The following is a 22,976-nucleotide window of genomic DNA, read 5'->3' on the forward strand; positions in this document are numbered from 1 at the left end:
TGGCTCCTTACGTCCCGTGTGGCTCCTTACGTCCCGTGTGGCCACTGCTAAACATTAATTGTGTATTATGTTTGCGATCGGGCCGTAAAGCCACTTCTCTGAGGTCGACGCAGTGGCTCGTATTTAATCTGACTTTCAACTTCGTCCTTCGGTGGCAGCAAAACAACAACAGGACATTTTAGTCTCAGTTTGCGACGTGACCGGTCGAATTGCGATTGCGATTCATCTCTGAGCCCAAAAATTGCTCAAAGATTCGTCAAAATTATCTAAAAAGAGTCCGACAAGAGCAGCAAATCAAGTTACTGGTCAGATATGTGTTTTTCAAGGTGTTTTTGAGCGAGATAAACGCCCACGATCATAGATACAGTGTGTTTATAGCTGCTTGAAACGCTCTCAGAATAACACAGAGTTTGCACATATAAAGGAGTTAAAATGGTTTGAATTCAGAGTATTTATCTTGTTTTAAGTGGATTTTGCAAGATTTAAGTTGAGTTTTAAGATACAATAGGACTGCTTTTTACTCGTTTGAGGCTGTGTCATTGTCGTTTCACCTGAAAAGAAAAGAGTAAACAGATGCACTCCGGTCACTCCAGTGCTCCTCCTTTGCAGCGCAGGAACTTGTCACACGACTCAAAAATGCTGAACAGACAGACACTGGACAGGAAGGCCGTAAATCCCAGGTTAGAGTCCTTTGTTGGAGTTGTTTTTGCAGTAAATTGCCCCTAACAAAAGCCTCCTCCCGGGCCCATGTCTGCTGGAGCTTTCAGGAGCACTTCATCTTTCGGCTGCTCGCGCCGGGTTCATCCAAAACGCTCAGCGTCGGCTCCGAGAGTCAGTGATCTGTGCCTGTCTCTAAAAGGAAAAGTATTCGGCGGAGAAAGGGAGGATTAGCCGAGAGGAGCTGCAGGAAACTCCGGGCTTTTATCAAAAGAGTTGAACGTCGTCTTTAAATTCACTGAGTAGTTTTCTTGATGTATGTATTTCCTTTAGGGCATTTTGAAATTCCTGTTTGAGCCAGGCAAATAAGACTGTTATTACAAGAGATTTGCTGAAGCTACAGTGGCTCCTGGGGACGGTGAGGCACAAAAACAATAAAGAATCTCATTGAATAAATAGGCTAAATAAATAAAGAAATGATGTGTTTCAATCTTAATTTCATAACTATTGAATGTTAGTTCACATTTGTTGTTATTTGGTCCTAAAGTGAAGCCATTTTAGTCCTGATGTGGACCTGGTTTGGTCCTGTTCTAGCCCTTGTTTGGTCCTGTTCTAGTCCTTGTTTGGTCCTGTTCTAGCCCTTATTTGGTCCTGTTCTTGCCCTTGTTTGGTCCTGTTCTAGCCCTTGTTTGGTCCTGTTCTAGCCCTTGTTTGGTCCTGTTCTAGCCCTGGTTTGGTCCTGTTCTAGCCCTGGTTTGGTCCTGTTCTAGCCCTTGTTTGGTCCTGTTCTAGCCCTGGTTTGGTCCTGTTCTAGTCCTTGTTTGGTCCTGTTCTAGCCCTTGTTTGTTCCTGTTCTAATCCTTGTTTGGTCCTGTTCTAGCCCTTGTTTGGTTCTGTTCTAGCCCTTGTTTGGTTCTGTTCTAGCCCTGGTTTGGTTCTGTTCCAGCCCTTGTTTGGTTCTGTTCTAGCCCTGGTTTAGTCCTGTTCTAGCCCTGGTTTGGTCCTGTTCTAGCCCTTATTTGGTCCTGTTCTAGCCTTTTTTTGGTCCTGTTCTAGCCCTTGTTTGGTTCTGTTCTAGCCCTTGTTTGGTTCTGTTCTAGCCCTGGTTTGGTTCTTTTCCAGCCCTTGTTTGGTCCTGTTCTAGCCCTGGTTTAGTCCTGTTCTAGCCCTGGTTTGATCCTGTTCTAGCCCTTATTTGGTCCTGTTCTAGCCCTGGTTTGGTCCTGTTCTAGCCCTTGTTTGGTCCTGTTCTAGCCCTTGTTTGGTCCTGTTCTAGCCCTTGTTTGGTCCTGTTCTAGCCCTGGTTTGGTCCTGTTCTAGTCCTTGTTTGGTCCTGATCTAGTCCTTGTTTGGTCCTGTTCTAGCCCTTATTTCGTCCTGATCTAGTCCTTGTTTGGTCCTGATCTAGTCCTTGTTTGGTCCTGTTCTAGCCCTTATTTCGTCCTGATCTAGTCCTCTAGCCCTTATTTCGTCCTGATCTAGTCCTTGTTTGGTCCTGTTCTAGCCCTTATTTCGTCCTGATCTAGTCCTTGTTTGGTCCTGTTCTAGCCTTTATTTCGTCCTGATCTAGTCCTTGTTTGGTTCTGTTCTAGCCCTTGTTTGGTCCTGTTCTAACCCTTATTTGGTCCTGTTCTAGCCCTGGTTTGGTCCTGTTCTAGCCCTGGTTTGGTCCTGTTCTAGCCCTTTTTTGGTCCTGATCTAGTCCAGGTTTATTTACAGGTTTAGTCCTGGTCTGGTTCTAATTTTGACGCGATGTTGTGGTGTGAACGAAACTTTTGAACCTGTTCCATCCGACGCAACATTTGTCAAACTCCTTCTTCCAAAGTGAAATCCCCACGCCGATAATTGTCCATTTGAAATAACTGAATCTCGATGTATTATCCAGCCTGTATTAGAGACGTTTAGAGAATACTGTAGTAATGTTCCTTCTGAACGTGGTGTGTGAGTCAGTCTGGTAATGTTTTCACGGACAGACCAGAGTTATCACCAAAACACACTTGTAATGGCAGTGCAACATTGTGTATTCATATGGAGTATGTGGTTATTTGGTAGAGAGCGTTGCGAGATACAGCCAATGTCTACTTTCAAAAGCTGTAGTTAACTCGTCCTGACGTTTCCTGCGTTTACCTCCATCTCCGGACTCGAGGATGCCCTGCAGGTACTTGAAGGATCCAGACTGTTTGGGTTCAGACACTGGCTCCTCGTGGTCCTGGAGCATCCTGTAGACGTCGGACTGCGTGTCCACAGCATCGTGGCCCCCGGGGGACTGCATCGGGGGCTCTGGGCTGGAGAAAACACATTAGAGTTGATTGTAATCAGGACAGGACAGTCTAAACATTTTCCCTGACATTAGGTTTTTTTTATAAGAATTTTTTATTCATATACTTCTGTGCCTAATCTTTTTATGTACCTAATCTGTGCTGTGACATTGACATTTCCCCATTGTGGGACAAATAAAGACTATCTGAGCCTAAAACTGTATGTGATAAATTTGGTTTGAGAGGAAAGCCTGTTTCTGGAGACTATTATAGGGGCTTTTATGCATCAATTTATTGTATTTATTTATAAACCAGGACAGTGCTCGGACATCATTCATCTCAAAAGAGAAGAGGCTATTTTCCATCCGTGGCCCTTGAGCTGGGACAGTCCGGGCTCCCTCAAAGCGCCTGATTCTGATTATGTTTGACTACATTTAGATTGTGTTTAAACTCCGATAAAAGCCTAGATGAGAGTTTCCAGAGCACCGAGAGAAGGAAATGCACTTCTTTATCTAAACTTGACTTTGGACCAGCCTTTCTCCTGCACTGCTTTGGCCTCAGTAATCCGCACAGAGCTGCAGACGTGCGCCTCTGAATGACTGCAGTCCTAATCACTGAGGTTCGCTGTGTTCATCCATCCATCAAGTCGCTTCTAAAACCCGGACGGAGCAGTTTTGACCTCCTCTTTAAACCTTCAGGAAACGAGCGCTGCGGCCGACAGACGCGTTCAGAGCGATTACACTCAACTTCAGGCCACACAAAGCGGTTTGGTTCATCTATCCTCATGAGATCGTGAGGTTGTCACAGTAGGAAAGTGACAGTGAATAACAAGGAGGCATCCGTGGTGTGGTGGCACTTTCTGTGAGGAGTTTGCATGTTCTCCTCGTGTCTGATGCTCTGGGTGCTCCAGTTTCCCCCATTAACCTAAGAGTGTCCACAGCACAACAAGATTCTTGTATCGTGGTTCAAAAGAAGGGGCAGCTAACTTAAAACCTTTGTATGACCAAAGACGAGCCGATATTTTGGAACTTCGAGTGAACCCACTTTTTTACTGTGTCTTTGCTCAACCTCTGCCAACAATACACAAAACAAAACACAAAACTCCCTCATGCTAGCTCAGCATCTGGAGGTGGCTGACCGGTTGGGACAATAAAATGCAAACAAACATTTTACACCTTTAATAGTGTATCAAATGAAACAGCCGAGTGCAGAGGAACAGTCTGATGCCTTCAGGATGTGCAGCCTCCAAACTCTAAACTTTTATGAGGCACTGGAGGAGCTCCACATCCACATAATGCTTTCTGCAGCGCTCTGCTCTGCACAGGTGTGTTCTTCATATCCTCACGCTGCAGCCAGCCAGTCCAGGCAAAACACCAAAACACACAGTGAATCTTTATTAAACAGCAACACCAAATATGGGTTTTACAAGCACTTTTACAACTCCATAAGACCCAGTTTATGGTTAATATTCAGACTTTTTCGGATTTAAGCTGCTGTTTGAAAAAAAAATACTAGGTCAAGCGTAAGCCAAGATGGGCTTTAACAGCTGTAATAAACTGCCCCATAGGAACGTATCCATCGGCCACTGTGGACCTTTTGGACAAGATTGTAAATGACGGGGCAGAAATGCACTTTGGTGAATATTTTGAATTGTTTTACTACTGTAATGAATGACATATAAAGCTAGTTACACAATCCTCAAAGTGCTCGAGTATTAGGTCGGTTAACTACTTTTGTCCTGGGACTTGAACCTTCAACCACCTCCAATCACTCCCACATCGCTATCACATACCGAGGGTTAAAAACTTGAAAACTTTGAGTTCTTCAGCTTTAATAAAACTAAATCTAAGGGCTACACTGGAAAACTGTACAATCTTCAATAAGACAATACCGGCAAGTGAAAAGGTGATTGAATTAAGTAGTGTTTATCTTGCTTTTAGTATATTTTCACTGTTTTAACATCATATTTGCCATTTGAACAAGTAAAATGTTTCCTTTTTTCAAGTGTAGTAGCATTTTCTTCTCATTTCAAATTAGAAAATGCTTGCTTAAAACGATATGGTGCGCTTGTTCCATTGGCAATCTTACTTTAAAGTGGTCAAAATACATCCAAAACCAGATAAATACTTATTTTGAGCACCTATTCACTTTCAGCTGTAAGTGCGGCCCATCTTCCGTTCACGTACCTGTTTGTAGCACTAAGCCTGAGTCCACTCATTTTGTTGGACAGACATTTCTCCCCGTTGCTTCCGTTGAGTGAGTACAAAGCAGTAGGTGCGTTGTACTGGGGGGCGCTGTACTGGGGGGCGCTGTACTGGGGGGCGCTGTACTGGGGGGCAGGGGCGCTGTACTGGGGGGCTGGGGCGCTGTACTGGGGGGCTGGGGCGCTGTACTGGGGGGCAGGGGCGCTGTACTGGGGGGCAGGGGCGCTGTGCTGGGCATGCCCGTTCCCGTATCCCGCGTGGCTGTGTCCGTTGTTGGGCCTGGGGTGTCCGTTGTTGGCGTACGGAGTCGGAGAGGACACGGGGGCCGGAGGAGAGGGGGGCTCCGAGCCGAACGAGGGTTTACGCTGGTAACTGGGGAAGCCGCTCGAGATCGGACGGAAATTCTGAAAAGGAGAGAAAACCCACAATTATAATTAAAAGAAGAAGAATATTTTGCATGTGTGCAATACAATGAGCAGTTCACATGGAGCCAGTGCTTATGACATGTCTTTACGCTGCTCTAAGTTTGACTTCATTTATACCTGTTGTACATATACATGATAGTTTTACACCAATTGAGCAGGTATTTTGTGGGGGAAATTTTGAAAAATCTGTAGAAAATGACAGGAAGTGACATCACACTAGGAATACTGGTTCCAATAGAGCTGGGTTGAAATAATCGATTTTCCGATTTTTAATTGATTCGCATATTAATTTCTTAGTGTGATGACATAAATTCCAATCAGGAAGTGAAAGTATAAACCTAAAAAGTGTGCTCTTCTGTGATCATTTAAAAAAAAATATTGAAATACATTTATCTTAACTGCATTTTAGTTGAATGAGTCATCCGACCTGTCAGAGCTTTTTTAATACAGTTGTCGAGATAAGAACGCGTTAGTTATTTATCATCCATAGCCACTTCAAGGAAAAATGCAGGCATTAAATATCTGCTCCTAAATTAAACTCGAATAACATCATCTTCACATTCACACAGGCGAGGTGGTTCATGTGTCATACCCAAGGACATAACGGCAACAGTAGTAGTGGGAATTACACAGAGAATGTTGTTTTACTGTGTGACTGATGAAGTGCAGATGATGTTTCTGTCCCTTCGTCCAAGACCAAGTACTTTATCAAAACCAGAAGGTGACGGAGGATTAAGTGGGCAATCTAAAAGCTTTGTAAGACAAATTCAGTATTGAAAGACAAAAATGTTCAACTTTTCAATCTGCTCGTTTACGTCACGCTAACTTTCTTTATCACTGCTCACAACAACAAATGACTTTCACTCCTGTTTGTTTACTGTGGCAATATAAAGTCACCGTGCTTCACAATAATTGCAGCGCTAAAATAATGATATTGACACATCCCTGAACACAAGTGGGGTCAAAATATCATTAAAAAATAAGTAAAATTGCTCATATTTGGGTCTGGAAGCCAAACAACGTCAGCACATTTCAGCGAGAAGCGGTGATCTCAAACTTCTGGTCAACTTGGGTTCTCGTAGCATGAATAAACAGAGCCACATGAGGAGGTTCTGTCGCTGTTAACCATCACATTCTTCAAAGAGAACAGACTTTCCACCTCGTTTCTCTTTTGGACTTTTCAATATTTAGTTTAGCTGTTGTTGTAGATTTTCCACAGATGTTCTTGTCAAAGCAAATTACTTGTAAACTGTAAATATTGAGATATGTCTTTTCGAGCTCGCGTTGCAGCTATTGTTATTTATGGCCGTTGACAGAACATGAGGCGGTATTTAACTGGGACTGTTTGGAATCGCTACTTGAAATGCACTCTCATGGACAAGTTCAGTCGTTTCAAAATATCACCTCTCGAGAAGGAACAAGAGGAATAAATATTTGCATAAACACAACAGAAGTATGTACAATGACTACATCGCCCTCCACAACAAACACTGGGACTCAATGGAATGAACCTATAGGGACGTGCGTTTTAAGGGTCGCCATATGTATATCTATCTCTTCAAAACAACATTCTCAATATTATTTAAAATCCCTACTACTACTTCCTTTTACTACAACTACAGTACGGCAACTATTGTACTCATACTCCATACATTGTACAAAAACACACTCCGTCATGTCAAAACACCCTACTACCCATCTATTTTATATTTACTATATTTCAATTACTATTTTTTTACTTTATACATACACATCTGTATAAGATCAACTACTACTTCTACAACTACTACTTCTACAACTACTACTTCTACAACTACTACTTCTACAACTACTACTTCTACTACTACTACTTCTACAACTACTACTTCTACAACTACTACTTCTACTACTACTACTTCTACAACTACTACTTCTACAACTACTACTTCTACTACTACTACTTCTACAACTACTACTTCTACTACTACTACTTCTACAACTACTACTTCTACAACTACTACTTCTACTACTACTACTTCTACAACTACTACTTCTACTACTACTACTTCTACTGCTACTACTTCTACAACTACTACTTCTACTACTACTACTTCTACTGCTACTACTTCTACAACTACTACTTCTACAACTACTACTTCTACTACTACTACTACTTCTACAACTACTACTTCTACTACTACTACTTCTACTACTACTACTTCTACAACTACTACTTCTACAACTACTACTTCTACTACTACTACTTCTACTACTACTACTTCTACAACTACTACTTCTACAACTACTACTTCTACTACCACTACTTTTACAACTACTACTTCTACAACTACTACTTCTACAACTACTACTTCTACAACTACTACTTCTACTACCACTACTTCTACAACTACTACTTCTACTACTACTACTTCTACTACTACTTCTACTACTACTGCTTCTACAACTACTACTTCTACTACCACTACTTCTACTACTACTACTTCAACTACTACTACTTCTACAACTACTACTTCTACTACCACTACTTCTACTACTACTACTTCTACTACTACTACTTCTACAACTACTACTTCTACAACTACTACTTCTACTACTACTACTTCTACTACTACTACTTCTACTACTACTACTTCTACAACTACTACTTCTACTACCACTACTTCTACTACTACTACTTCTACTACTACTACTTCTACAACTACTACTTCTACTACTACTACTTCTACAACTACTACTTCTACAACTACTACTTCTACTACTACTACTTCTACTACTACTACTTCTACTACTACTACTTCTACAACTACTACTTCTACTACCACTACTTCTACTACTACTACTTCTACAACTACTACTTCTACTACTACTACTTCTACAACTACTACTTCTACTACTACTTCTACTACTACTGCTTCTACAACTACTACTTCTACTACTACTACTTCTACTACTACTACTTCTACAACTACTACTTCTACAACTACTACTTCTACTACTACTACTTCTACAACTACTACTTCTACTACTACTACTTCTACAACTACTACTTCTACAACTACTACTTCTACAACTACTACTTCTACAACTACTACTTCTACTACTACTACTTCTACAACTACTACTTCTACAACTACTACTTCTACTACTACTACTTCTACTACTACTACTTCTACAACTACTACTTCTACTACTACTACTTCTACTGCTACTACTTCTACAACTACTACTTCTACAACTACTACTTCTACTACTACTACTACTTCTACAACTACTACTTCTACTACTACTACTTCTACTACTACTACTTCTACAACTACTACTTCTACAACTACTACTTCTACTACTACTACTTCTACTACTACTACTTCTACAACTACTACTTCTACAACTACTACTTCTACTACCACTACTTCTACAACTACTACTTCTACAACTACTACTTCTACAACTACTACTTCTACTACCACTACTTCTACAACTACTACTTCTACTACTACTACTTCTACTACTACTGCTTCTACAACTACTACTTCTACTACCACTACTTCTACTACTACTACTTCAACTACTACTACTTCTACAACTACTACTTCTACTACCACTACTTCTACTACTACTACTTCTACTACTACTACTTCTACAACTACTACTTCTACAACTACTACTTCTACTACTACTACTTCTACTACTACTACTTCTACTACTACTACTTCTACAACTACTACTTCTACTACCACTACTTCTACTACTACTACTTCTACTACTACTACTTCTACAACTACTACTTCTACTACTACTACTTCTACAACTACTACTTCTACAACTACTACTTCTACTACTACTACTTCTACTACTACTACTTCTACTACTACTACTTCTACAACTACTACTTCTACTACCACTACTTCTACTACTACTACTTCTACAACTACTACTTCTACTACTACTTCTACAACTACTACTTCTACTACTACTTCTACTACTACTGCTTCTACAACTACTACTTCTACTACTACTACTTCTACTACTACTACTTCTACAACTACTACTTCTACAACTACTACTTCTACTACTACTACTTCTACTACTACTACTTCTACAACTACTACTTCTACTACTACTACTTCTACTACTACTGCTTCTACAACTACTACTTCTACTACTACTACTTCTACTACTACTACTTCTACTACTACTACTTCTACAACTACTACTTCTACAACTACTACTTCTACTACTACTACTTCTACAACTACTACTTCTACAACTACTACTTCTACTACTACTACTTCTACAACTACTACTTCTACAACTACTACTTCTACAACTACTACTTCTACAACTACTACTTCTACTACTACTACTTCTACAACTACTACTTCTACAACTACTACTTCTACTACTACTGCTTCTACAACTACTACTTCTACAACTACTACTTCTACAACTACTACTTCTACCTCTACTGCTTTTTTGTTGCACAATAAAATTTCCGTTGTAGATCCAATAATTGACTTCTATGTTCAATCATTGATTCTGCGATTTATTTATTTAGGACATTTGATTCAGAAAAGGGTTTAGTGGGATTCTCCTTCATGTCATGTATGAAGTAGGTCCAATATTACTGTTCATCGCGATAATCCTTCCCATATATCGCACTTCAAAACGTGTCATTGTGGCGCGTCTGACCACAACAACTCTAACCTTCTATCTGCATTAAACATCGTCCATGTGGAGATCTGGCACATCACCACTGCCAGCGCGACGAGACAAACGCAGACGGCTGTTTACGCCAGATAAACGTACCAGCACCTACATGAAATGAGAGCGCACTCCTCCGGTGTTTAGACTCGGGTTGCACAGCGATGTCACGGGTCGGCTGCAGACAGTGCTATCTGCCTCGTCTCAGATAAAGCCCTCGGCCCACTCAAAACGCTGATAAACTTTATTACATGAAGTCACCACCTCCGATACAGGCCGGGGCCGAGCGAGTCCACGAGCTATGAGCGGGCGACGTCATGATTTGGCTTCACAAAAGGGATTCAGACTCTGTTTTATTGGGCAATGTTCTGTCAGATCAATGTAAACTAGAATAAAGGTTAATAGTTAAGTCAAGTTGTGCCTTTACTTTTGACCAATCCTTCAATCCGACTCATCCGTGCATAATACAGAAAATTCAAAATGTATCAATGTCAAGGTGTTAAAATCCATAGCAAGTCTCCAAAATTGAAGTTAAATTATTTGTCTGGCATGTGACATAAACATACAGTCAGACAATTAACGCTATTTCTCTTTTGTAACTCGATTGAATATAAAATAGCGCTGAAATAGCAAAGTCGCACGGCTCGCAACGCCAGCTATTATTTATATGCTGCAAAAAACAATATATTCTTGTTTCTAATGTGTAATACGTGTTTCTTGGATTACCAGTAGTCTTCCACACATACAGTGAGTTACTTCTGCAGTGTGTTGATATGAGAACAGAGGTCCCACGCAGTCCGGGAATCGAACCAGGGACTTTCTGTCAGTGACGAGCGATTACGCTACAAACTGTGCCATTGTTCTGGTCACGATTGTTTGTGCGACCAACGTTTGGACTAAAGTGACTTGGACCAACGCGCGGGACAGAGGGAGGTGGAAGGGACAGAGGGACAGAGGGACAGAGGGAGGTGGAAGGGACAGAGGGAGGTGGAAGGGACAGAGGGAGGTGGAAGGGACAGAGGGAGGTGGAAGGAACAGCGGGAGGTTGAAGGGACAGAGGGACAGAGGGAGGTGGAAGGGACAGAGGGACGTGGAAGGGACAGAGGGAGGTGGAAGGGACAGAGGGAGGTGGAAGGGACAGAAGGAGGTGGAAGGGACAGAGGGAGGTGGAAGGAACAGAGGGACAGAGGGAGGTGGAAGGGACAGAGGGAGGTGGAAGGAACAGAGGGAGGTGGAAGGGACAGAGGGAGGTGGAAGGAACAGCGGGAGGTTGAAGGGACAGAGGGACAGAGGGAGGTGGAAGGGACAGAGGGACGTGGAAGGGACAGAGGGAGGTGGAAGGGACAGAGGGAGGTGGAAGGGACAGAAGGAGGTGGAAGGGACAGAGGGAGGTGGAAGGAACAGCGGGAGGTGGAAGGGACAGAGGGAGGTGGACGGGACAGAGGGACAGAGGGAGGTGGACGGGACAGAGAGAGGTAGAAGGGACAGAACTAGGTGGAAGGGACAGAAGGAGGTGGAAGGGACAGAGGGAGGTGGAAGGGACAGTGGGAGGTGGAAGGGACAGAAGGAGGTGGAAGGGACAGAGGGACAGAAGGAGGTGGAAAGGACAGAGAGAGGTAGAAGGGACAGAACTAGGTGGAAGGGACAGTGGGAGGTGGAAGGGACAGAAGGAGGTGGAAGGGACAGAGGGAGGTGGAAGGGACAGAAGGAGGTGGAAGGGACAGAGGGAGGTGGAAGGGACAGAAGGAGGTGGAAGGGACAGAAGGAGGTGGAAGGGACAGAGCTGAGTCATTCACTTGTCTCCATGGAGATAGATACTATGGAACATTCCAGACAATCAGAACATTGAAAGTCACAAACCAGGAATGTGCTTGAAACGAGATCAAGATTATTATAGGCACAAACTACATAGAATACACAATATTGAAGAGGGAAAGTTACACAGTGCAGCTTCATGGAGCTGAGAGAAAAAAACAGGGAGGGGACGGAAGAGAGATGAGAAAAAGAGAAGGAGGAGAAAAGAAAGCTGGAGGGAGATGCAGGGAGAGTGTGATGTGGCTGTGGATCGTGTTTAAAGCCACAGGAGTTTGGCCTTTGCACCTCTCCACACAGTCTTACAGATGTTCCTCCTCCTCCTCCTCTGGACCACACGCACCAGTCGCACCGACACTTCTCTCTGTAATCAGCTCCTCCACGGTCACATTTTGTACTCGGGACCTGTCATTGTCTGGCCTCCTGCTGCTGAGACTTGGACGAAACATGAAACCGCTTTGCTTTTTCTAAAAGCCTCACGTGATAAAGAGGGACGAATCCAAAGCTCCACAAACAAAGTGCCAGAAAGTGAGCGCTTCCATTCACAACTGAGACCAATCAGACTGCTGGAAACAGTGCTAAATGTAGAGAGTTGTTTGTTGAGTGTTTGGTTACTTTGAAAAACTAAAAAAGACGGAATGACAATGATAACCAGAAATAAAAACAAGGATGGAAAATGTGCCCACCACGATTGAAGTGATTATGGCTGTGGGCGGGGCATGGCAGCCTAATGTCCTAGTTTTGGGTGATTAATCGGCTCCAAATGGATTTGGATTTTCCTCCCCAGGGAGGCGCCCAGGAGGCATCCGGAACAGATGCCCAAGCCACCTCAGCTCTGGCTCCTCTTGATGCGGAGGAGCAGCGGCTCTACTCCGAGCTGCTCCCGTTTGACGGAGCTCCTCACCTTATCTCTAAGGGAGCGCCCAGCCACCCGGCGGAGGAAACTTATTTCGACCGCTTGTATCTGAGATCTTGTTCTTTCGGTCATTACCCAAAGTTCATGACCATAGGTGAGGTCAGAAAGTAGATTGACCGGTAAATTGAGAGCTTTGCCTTTCGGCTCAGCTCCCTCTTCACCACAACAGTCGATGCAGCGACTGCATCACTGCAGCCGCTGCACCGATCCGCCTGTCTATCTCACGCTCCATCCTTCCCTCACTCGTGAACAAGACCCCGAGATACTTGAACTCCTCCACTTGGGGCAAGGACTCCCCACCCACCTGAAGAGGGCAAGCCACCTTTTTCCGGTCGAGAACCATGGCCTCGGATTTGGAGCTGATTCTCATCCCAGACGCTTCACACTCTCAAACGTCCCAGTGCAGCTGCAGGTCCGGGTTTGATGGAGCCATCAGGACAACATCGTCTGCAAACAGCAGAGATGAGATCCTGTGGTCCCCAAACCGGACACCCTCAGACCCCTGACCACACCCTCTGACCCTTGACTGCGCCTAGAAATTATGTCCATAAAAACTATGAACAGAACCGGTGACAAAGGGCAGCCCTGAGGAGTCCCACATGCACTGGGAACAGGTCTGACTTACTGCCGGCAATGCGAACACAGCTCCTGCTCCGGTCATACAGGGACCGGACAGCACTGAGCAAAGGGCCCCGGACCCCGTACTCCTAGAGCCCCTCCTCCAGAACCCTGGAATAGTTGTTAATCTGTTAATTATGTTTTTAATCTACTTCTCTATTATCGACCAGTGACAGATTAGCGCAGCAATGCTAGATTACTGCTTTACAAAATGTCTCCATCAGCTTTGCCCAGAGCAGTTGAGGAGCACATTAACTGAACACCAAACAGTAAATTAATATGGTTGTCAAAAGAATAAAAATCAGATATCAATTTGATTCTCAAACAAGTATCAAGACTAGTGAGCAAGTATCAATAAAAACAAGATAACATTTGACCAGAATTATGATCTTGATCTTTTTAAAACTAGTATAAAATGACCTCACACTGACATCAAGAAATTACCATTATTTGTGTTGAAAATGATGATCTGTTGTGTTGGTATCAAGATGTCATATTTTGATACTAAAACTATAAACTTGATACTCAATTGAGCAAGTATGGATAACTTAAACTGGACAAAGTTGGATATTTCCTGGATAGTTTTGTACTGGAGCAACGTGCTGGGATCAGTTTGGTCAGAAGAACCAAGCTGGACAATAACTCTAAAACTACTATGTAAGACGTTTGAGTTATTTTGGTTAGATTTGAGAGGCTGTTGGACCGTGGTGAATTGTGAAACACCCAGGTCACTGTGGCTTCCAGCGTCTGCGTTAGCCCTGAATTTCACACCGAAACCACAGCCGACTGGGCCAAACCAGACTCTGTCATTATGTTCTACAGATGGTGCCCTTCATATCCACGTTATTCAACCTTAAAACCGGGGAAAATACAGCTTGTGCAGGATTTATCAGCGTCAATGTACTGTATGAGGGCAACAGTGATGGAAGAAGTTGTCAAACAATCAACTTAAGTACAAGTACAGATGTGTACATGTGCAAAACAATGACTCAAGCAAAAGTAGAAGATACAAAATCTATATCCTAACAGCCAACTTACAATAGGATTTGGATAGCACATTACAGGGCCGTTAGGGAACAGAGAAGAGTAGTTTCAAGTAAAACTGTAAACACAGGCATTTATCAGGAGGTCCAGCCTGGTGGGCGGGGCCTCAGAGTAGGATAAATATCTCAAATCACAGACTCGATCCACAGATTGAGAATGGCTCTTGGATGAGAGTCGAAACGTCTTGATGATGATACAACTGAATATTTGTTCAAGTCTAAGAGAGCAGAAATATCACTATATGCCATAGTTTAAAAGATTACACATTAGAATATCAGTCTGTTTTTTTGAAAAGTTGGCAGTTGTGATACATTTCTTGATACATCTCTCATCTTCATACCGAAAGTGCCTTTTTAAATCACATTTCTGATCCGTCACCTTAAAATGTCATTAAAGGCGGTATGGACGATTTTTCGGCGATTTGAGAACGCAGGTGGAAGTGCGCATGCCACTCCCCCGTGCACATGCCACTCCCCCGTGCACATGCCACTCCCCCGTGCACATGCCACTCCCCCGTGCGCATGCCACTCCCCCGTGCGCATGCCACTCCCCCGTGCGCATGCCACTCCCCCGTGCACATGCCACTCCCCCGTGCGCATGCCACTCCCCCGTGCACATGCCACTCCCCCGTGCACATGCCACTCCCCCGTGCACATGCCACTCCCCCGTGCACATGCCACTCCCCCGTGTGGACCGATACAACACACACGTGCGTTTGTTTATTAGCGCAACGGAGCACATCGCACCTCTCGTCTCCCGTAGAGTTCTGTCCACTTCTGCATCAGCTCCAACTGTCTTTCTCCGTCTTCATTTTGCCCCGTACACTGAGGGAACTATATTATGATAGATCCATGCGCTTAGGCACGCGGAAACGTGGGGACGAGCCTGACGAGGCTGCAGGTGAGCGATAGGTGCGTTTTATGATTGATACGTGGCAGGACAAATGATCTATCCACGCCACGAGGAAATATGATAAAAAATTTGCTGAAAAAAATTGTCCATACCACCTTTAATTTGACTTTTCCTTGATTGAACTGTGCATGAGGTCTGCTCCCAGCAGCAGACGTGCTCCTTCATGTTCATGTTTAGAGACTTAACCAGACAAAGAGCAAAGCCCTGAGAGTGGATCATGTTACTGTTTCACCAACATGAAGACGTTGCAATATTTTTAAAACCAGGGAAAAGCATTTTGGGACTGTATATGTATAAAAGTGTTGAACTATCATTTTACAGAAACATTCCCTACTTAATCATCAGCTTTAACAGCACAACTTTGTAGTAATACTAAAACGAGTACATAATATGTACTCGTTTTATTAGAACTGCTTTTGTTTTCCCAAAACTCTTTTAAACTTTCTTTGCTGCATTTTCCCCACATATTTCATTGGATTTTTTGAGCAGGGCAGATGTAAGCGTACAAAGGGCGTAATACTCGAGTATCAATCGCAAACCTGCTCGTAGTAAGAATGTATGTTTTTCAAGGTATTTGTTCAGCAATAAAAACACCTGTAATTGACTAAATGCAAGATGGTTTGAATGCCATACTGTGGAGCTTTCCAGAGACAAGCAGGAGGCAGAAACTGTGACAAAGTGCAGCCTTAAACGGAAACGGATCGACCCTGAAGTGAACGTCCTGTATCACGTTCATCGGGGGCAGATTCTCAACGTCTGCCTCGCACGTTTATGCCACCAAACAGAGTAACACGTGAGGTCGAAGCCGTCTAACTCTTACGCATTATGTGCTCGACAACTGCATTCCTCCAGTGAATCACATTTTGCTCTCGCGTCCGTCTGATAAGGCGCGACTTCTCCGCCGCTGCCACTCCGCCCTGAACTTCTCCCAGAACAGAGCTTCGATTGCAGGCCGCGTGGCAGATTTATTGGGTGAGACATCTGGAACGCGCCACATAAACGTTGCCCATTCGCTCTCCACTTGCACGCGCAGCTACAGAGCCAAGGCTTCTTTTATCACGCAAATCTGCTAAAACCAAGTGTCTCGTTACAGTGATTTATTGTCGTTTATTTCAAGTCTGGACAACGCACGGGGCTTGAACCGGGGACGTCGTCGAGGTGTAACCGTCGCCTTAATCAGCAGAAAATCAGCTTTAGTCAAAACATGTATTATGAGTTTAGCTAATGTCATGTCTTTTGTTCGTAGTCGAAGTCATCGTAGCTTCTGTCTTTTGGCGATGACTGATCTTTCGTTGTAAATCTCCAGGGGATTACGCTTGGCTCCGAGTTTGAGCTAAAAAAAAAACACCATTGTGAGAAAAAGGTGTTCCTAAAGTGAAACTGAAAAGTGGCTAAAATCTAAATGTCGATATTTTTAGGTCGATTTGGATCATTTTATCTACAAACTCACCCACAGTCGTGTTTAACCACAAACCGAGCAGAAAAGTGTTATAATGAAGTGTTAAAGTAAAGCATTATGTGTTTTCATTAGGCAGCAGGTCGGCCCAAACTAAATATCGGCCTCTGCTGGAGAATTAAGGCCCATGCGCTAAAAAGAAAACAACCGCTAGAGATAAATGTGTCTATTCCTCGCCAAAACGGCATAAAGAGTAAACCAAAAAGTCGTGGAACCAGCCGCAGAGCTGCTGGGTCAGAAATACTTTCCAAAATACACTCAAGTATAAAAAGTAGTATTTCGCATCTTGAAATTGTTCGATGTGTCACGACGCAATCCCGATCTCTAACATTTGTTCTCGTTTGATTGTGGTCATTTTGATGCCACACTTTTGACCAAACACCCCAAAGAAACTGACCAACACATTCAGCACTTGAACGTTTGGATTACCTTTTGTACGTTTGCCACATTTTCAACGCGCCTTGAGTCACTTTGCCGTAGCGGCCTCACCACACGCGGCCCAGCGCCTTGTTAGCCGTTTTCCATCCGCAACGGTCAATGTGTCAACAGCTCGTTTGCTTGTGTGAGCTCTTCTGATAAGCTACAGTTGAAACCATATGTGAAGTGACTGCTGACCAGAACGAATGAACCCAATGACCGCAGTTTGGTTAAAGAGCAGTAGATGTCGCGGAGGAGGAAGGGCCTGTAATTGAAGACATGTGCTGTTGTTTTTTTTACCCAGATTTGGTCCTGGTTCCTGGACACGGCGCCGGCTCCGGGGCCGAGCCTCCGGGGGAACGTGAAAATGAGGGTTTTCGCCACTGGATGTGCGAGTTTGAAGATGCAACAGCAAAGAAATGCATCGTGGGAGTCGGAGCAAAGTCCCATGAGAAAAGGTGACAGGAATGAGTCTTCACAGCCTCATTCGAGCAAAATATCAAGCAATACAAGAACGGCTTGAACTTGTAAAGATTAATAATGTAATTCTACAACAAATGCCTGCTTAGTTTAAAAATCTTACGTTTATTTGCACTATATTTAAGTTATTTTAAAGCCCTGAATGGATTTTTTGATGCTATTATTTGCGAGAAAAGACAACTATATTTCCCTTCATTGCTAAACTTGTTTTTATTATGTTTTTTTGTTCGTATTCTATTTTACGGTTTTATTGATTGTATTACATAGTTGCTTTACTGTCACTATTTGCAGCGCTTTGGAAATGACTTTGTAAAATGTGCCATAGAAATAAAGAGGATTAAATTCACAACATCAAACTTAACATCAACACTGACACTTTTCTCATCGAGTACCACCAAGCACCAGTAGCACCTGGTCTAAACCCAGTCTATTTTAGGTCTATTCCAGGTCTCATCCAAGGCTAAACCAGGCCTTAACGTGGACTACATCATTGCCACAAGAAATGATCCAAAAGGGGACCAAAAAGTGGATAAAACGGACGCGGAATCAGGCAAACCCACTGCAAGAAAAGGTAATATACACAATATATGTTCATTATTTTAGTCAGACTTCACTTTTGTGACTGAAATGTGTTCGAAACATGTCGCGGTGAATACGTCTGAGAGAAATAAGATGAAAATATCATAACTGAATGTTTGGGTGTGTCTTGCCCTGTAGGATACAACAGTGAACCTGCAGATTTCAGCTGCCGACCCTTTTCAAATCCCCTTCATCTACCGTTACGTTCACATGCGTATTGTTTATCGTTTGATCTAACTGTATAAAGCCATTGTTTATGTTTGGGTTCTCCACTTTGGCTGTGTGTTCTGGACGCCGCAGCTTTGTCCCCGTCACACAAAGACACAAAGAACGCGTTGACAAAAGTCCCCGTTCTGGAGCGCTCTGTGCGTCGAGGCTGATTAGTCAAACACCAAACACACGGGCCACCGGTCGCTGGTCTAAAAGTGGATGAATGTCGTGCTGTTTCTCGACGCTCCGCTGGTTAAACTGGGCGTCGGGGGGAATTGGACAAACTCGAAGACTTGTCAATGCCACAACAGGAGCGGTTAAAGCTGCGCGTTCACAGCACGAGCTATTCTGCTGCAAGATGGATGTCACGATTGATCAATACTAGTGATTTTAATGTCATAATACAGTTTTAAAAAGCTTCAAAATACATGTATATATTTTGTTAAAGTACAATCGCATCGAAACAACGCAGCGTAGCTTTCTGGGTGAACATGATTTGGTGGAAATAGGCAGATTAAACCCTACTTTGGAACACTCTTCTGGGATATTTGTTAGTTTTATTTCATACTGTGGAATATTATAGCAAAAGGAACATTTTATTTGTTTCTTTTTTTACCCCTTCCTTTTTGAGTTTTTACGTAGTAAGTGCAAAAGAGAAAAATACAAAAAAACATGACACACCCAGAGCAGGAGAAAAAAGTGAATTAAAAGAAGGCAGCAAAATACGTGAAAAGAAAATGAAAGCACACATAGTCCCAAGTGAAGGTCCAATTTTGCCCATAGTAATTTTCTTATTTTGATTTATTCCAACAGTTTCATGTAAACCACAGAAAAGGGCTCCTCAGGGACAAGTACGAGTCAATTCAAGCCCGTTCAGAATAAAGACACATGTTTTTAAAGTTTTTAGTGCAATAAAACATCCATTTTAGTCTTGTTTTGTTTCAGCTAAACAGTTACATCTTCTTCTTCTTTGGTGTTTATGGCGGTTGGTATCCATAGTGTTACATTACTGCCACCTACTGTAGTTGTACATAGATTTGTTCTTAAACAGTTACATATAGTGTGGTAAAGCAGCTCAAATATAGAGCAACAGCGAGACAGTTTTATTGACAAAAAGCATTCTTCTAAATTTCAATGGATTTTAAGGAAGATCAGTCTTTCCATTTATAAAACTATTCCATCTCTGCCTCCATTTGTTTGGCTTTTGCTGGAATTAAACCCTGGAAGTTATGCAAGGACTCGCTCTGTCAACTCCAATCAAAGTCAGTTTGGGAGGAAGCGGCTCGCAGCTGCCGGCACCGGCCGTCGCAGCGCCGCATTTTTGCAGCTTCCACAATTCACAGATTTTTCCACAAGTGCTCGGGCCGCGGCGGCAGATACGACTTTAATAACGCCGGGGCAGAATGAATGGCATTCGGAGACGTGCGCCAAGATCTAGCATCGGCCGAGCAGCGAAGGGCCATTCTTACCAACTCGGAGCTGCCACTGAGTAATGCAGGGAAAGTATTCTGAAAACCCAGCGGAGAACGGCAGGAAGCACGGTGTCTTCTTACATAATGGGTAAAATGCTGCTTCTAGTGTCAAGTTTAACGAGTTAAAAGCGCACAATTCAACTGAGTGATTGAAACACTTTCTCAATGGAAAATTCTAGTCATTTTTAGTTAAAATTTTTAGTTCATTGTCAAATCAACTTAACTCCAAGGCAAATACCGTATTTTCCAGACTATAAGTCTTCTAAGTTTTCATAGTTTTGGCCAGGGTGCGACTTATACTTATATTTATACTTTATACTAATACTCCGGAGCAACTTATATGTGATATTAGTTGTTATTTTCACACTTGCAACCTTATTTCATACTCCAGTGCAACTTTTATATGTTTTTTTGGCTGGTGCGTCTTATAGTCCGGAAAATACGGTACTTAGGACACAGGCTTTTTTGTCAATTGCATCAACTAGTCAAAGGATTATTTCTATTCAACACTTTTAAATCACACTGAAGGCTTCTGGATAGAGAATAATTATGAATAAAGTGTATTTTTTAATAATTATTCCATTAAACAAGTGTGTATATATATATTTTTTTTACATTTAATTTAATAATGCTGCTGTATTCATTATTAAATGTCTTCAGGCATGTTTTTTTAGAGTTTGTATAGTTCAGATAACACTTAAGATGATCAAAATACAATTATCTAAATAGTCGACTAGTCACCATTTTTCAGATTATTTTTTGCATCCTTAGAATTTTCACAATAACATTATGAGATCTATATTTTATCATATTTTTCTGCATTTTTGCACTATTCTGTTAGATGTGTATTCCATACACCATTGCATCTTTTCCATATCTTATTCTATGCCACTTTGTTTTGCAGCGAGTTCCCAAATTAAAATGTCTAAAATCAGTGTCTAATCTGGGATCGACCAAAACCAAAGTACTTTTATCTTCCAATTACTTTGTTTTGGATTGTAAAACTGTTTTGTCGGTCATTAAAATGTACTTAGCGGGAATGTGGGAAAGATCACGGGGCGACTAAAGCGGTGATTACACCTCGTCAAAGTCACATTAGACACGCGGGTGGTGAAGTCGGCCCTGTGGCTCTTGCTGTGAGTGAATAGTACTTGGCTCCGTGACGCTCGTCCCCCACGACTCGCACTTAAAGACAGTAACGCGAAACTAAGTCAATGTTCCTGCGCGGCCTAAACTGTCTCTGCTGAACGCTTTGTTTATCTCTTGCTTAAAGGTTGAATGGACGATTTTTTTGGCACAAATCTGAGTCTTATTTCCTCGTGGCGTGGACGGCCGATTAGTCCTGCCACGTATCAATCATAAAACGCACCTATCGCTCACCTGCAGCCGCGTGTGGCTCGTCCCCACGTTTCCGCGTGTCTAAGCGCATTGATCTATCATAATATAGTTCCCTCCGTGTACGGGGCAAAATGAAGACGGAGAAAGACAGTTCGAGCTGACGCAGAAGTGGACAGAAATCTACGGGAGACGAGAGATGCGATGCGCTCCGTTGCGCTAATAAACAAACGCACGTGTGTGTTGTATCAGTCCACACGGGGGAGTGGCATGTGCACTTCCGCCTGCGTTCTCAAATCAACGAAAAATCGTCCATTGCGCCTTTAAGTTTGATGCAAAAGCAAAAAGTAAAAGCATTTCCAGACAGCTTGCTTTCTGAAATGAGCTATAGTTATCGAATTATATATCTGTTATAAAAGTTCATGTATTTTTTTATAGGAATTTGTATCGCAATTTGAAGGACAAATAAGCACAAGGAGTGTTTTTGACGCTCGGAGGGGAGAGGACTTTCTTACCACGATGCCTCAAACTAGCGTGAATGAAGTTAAATGCTACTTAAGGTATGTTTTTGACGAAGGAACAATGTTAGAATGTGGTTAAACGCTCAATGAAAGGCAATTTTGCACAATATGTGTCCTTTAACATCTTGCCATTACCCAATTTGTGTCATCTACTGAATTTGACAAAAATGCTTATACAGTTTTCCTTTCAATTTTTCCTTCGAATTTGCAAAGAAAGATTCTTAACATTTATTTTTAAAAAGAAACACGTAAAAAACAATGGAGTCAGTTGAACTCGATGTTTCTCTGCACTGATCTGTTTGCTGAGGTTTAAAAGCAGATAATGTTGTGTTTTCACAGAATGAACAAGAGTGAAGTCAATTGCTAATGTTCTAGATCGTCCCTGCATGTGTTGCCGTAGTAACGTCTGTGTATGTGCAGGCCTTTCCTGGCGGAGGGTTCCATCTGCACGTCCCCGCGGAGATCATCATGTTGCACGGTATGGCATTAAACTCATCTATCTCCACCGAGTCAACCAAGCGGTGCCGCAAGACCGCAAGTTACCGGTCAGATCTGTGGAGAGGCAGCCCAGCTCACGTAAGAATGCAGGTTTTTCAAGATATTTTGGAGCAATAAAACCACATGTAATGGAATAAATGCAAGTTATGCCCTTAAATGCTTTTACTGTGGAACAATCCAAGCAAAGCAACGCTATCTCCATGAGACGAGAAGGTCAGAAAAGCTGCATCGGGCACGTTGTATACACAGTACGAATAAACACGTTTGGATCCATATTTTACTGTTAAACGTCTGGGGCACACCGCCTGCCTCTACAAAGCAAAAGGGACTAAATGTAAAGAATTGGAGCGCCGATCCTTGCTCTGCTGGATATTTGACGCACATGCCGTAGAAGCCTGGAAACAGCTCAGAGGTTCCACTGGTCACTTCCTGCGTTGGAGCTCCCGCGTTCCCGTAAGTGA

The 22,976-nt window shown here is 42.8% G+C and overlaps 1 protein-coding gene across 2 annotated transcripts in view; it reads right to left on the minus strand.

Annotated features, from left to right (window-relative positions):
- pdlim4 (PDZ and LIM domain 4) overlaps positions 1–22,976 on the minus strand; it is an 84,226-nt gene that overhangs the window by 14,563 nt on the left and 46,687 nt on the right. For both annotated transcript variants that reach the window (XM_072445673.1, XM_072445674.1), the window contains exons 4-5: positions 5,102–5,523; positions 2,785–2,942 (exon numbers count right to left, since the gene is read on the minus strand). In XM_072445673.1, coding sequence (XP_072301774.1) covers positions 2,785–2,942; positions 5,102–5,523 — 580 coding nt within the window. The remainder of the gene's footprint in view (positions 1–2,784; positions 2,943–5,101; positions 5,524–22,976) is intronic.

The sequence above is a fragment of the Eucyclogobius newberryi genome, unplaced genomic scaffold (assembly GCF_026437365.1).
Source record: "Eucyclogobius newberryi isolate DKJ021-1_F unplaced genomic scaffold, fEucNew1.0.hap1 SCAF_15, whole genome shotgun sequence".
In the NCBI taxonomy this organism is placed as follows: Eukaryota; Metazoa; Chordata; class Actinopteri; order Gobiiformes; family Gobiidae; genus Eucyclogobius; species Eucyclogobius newberryi.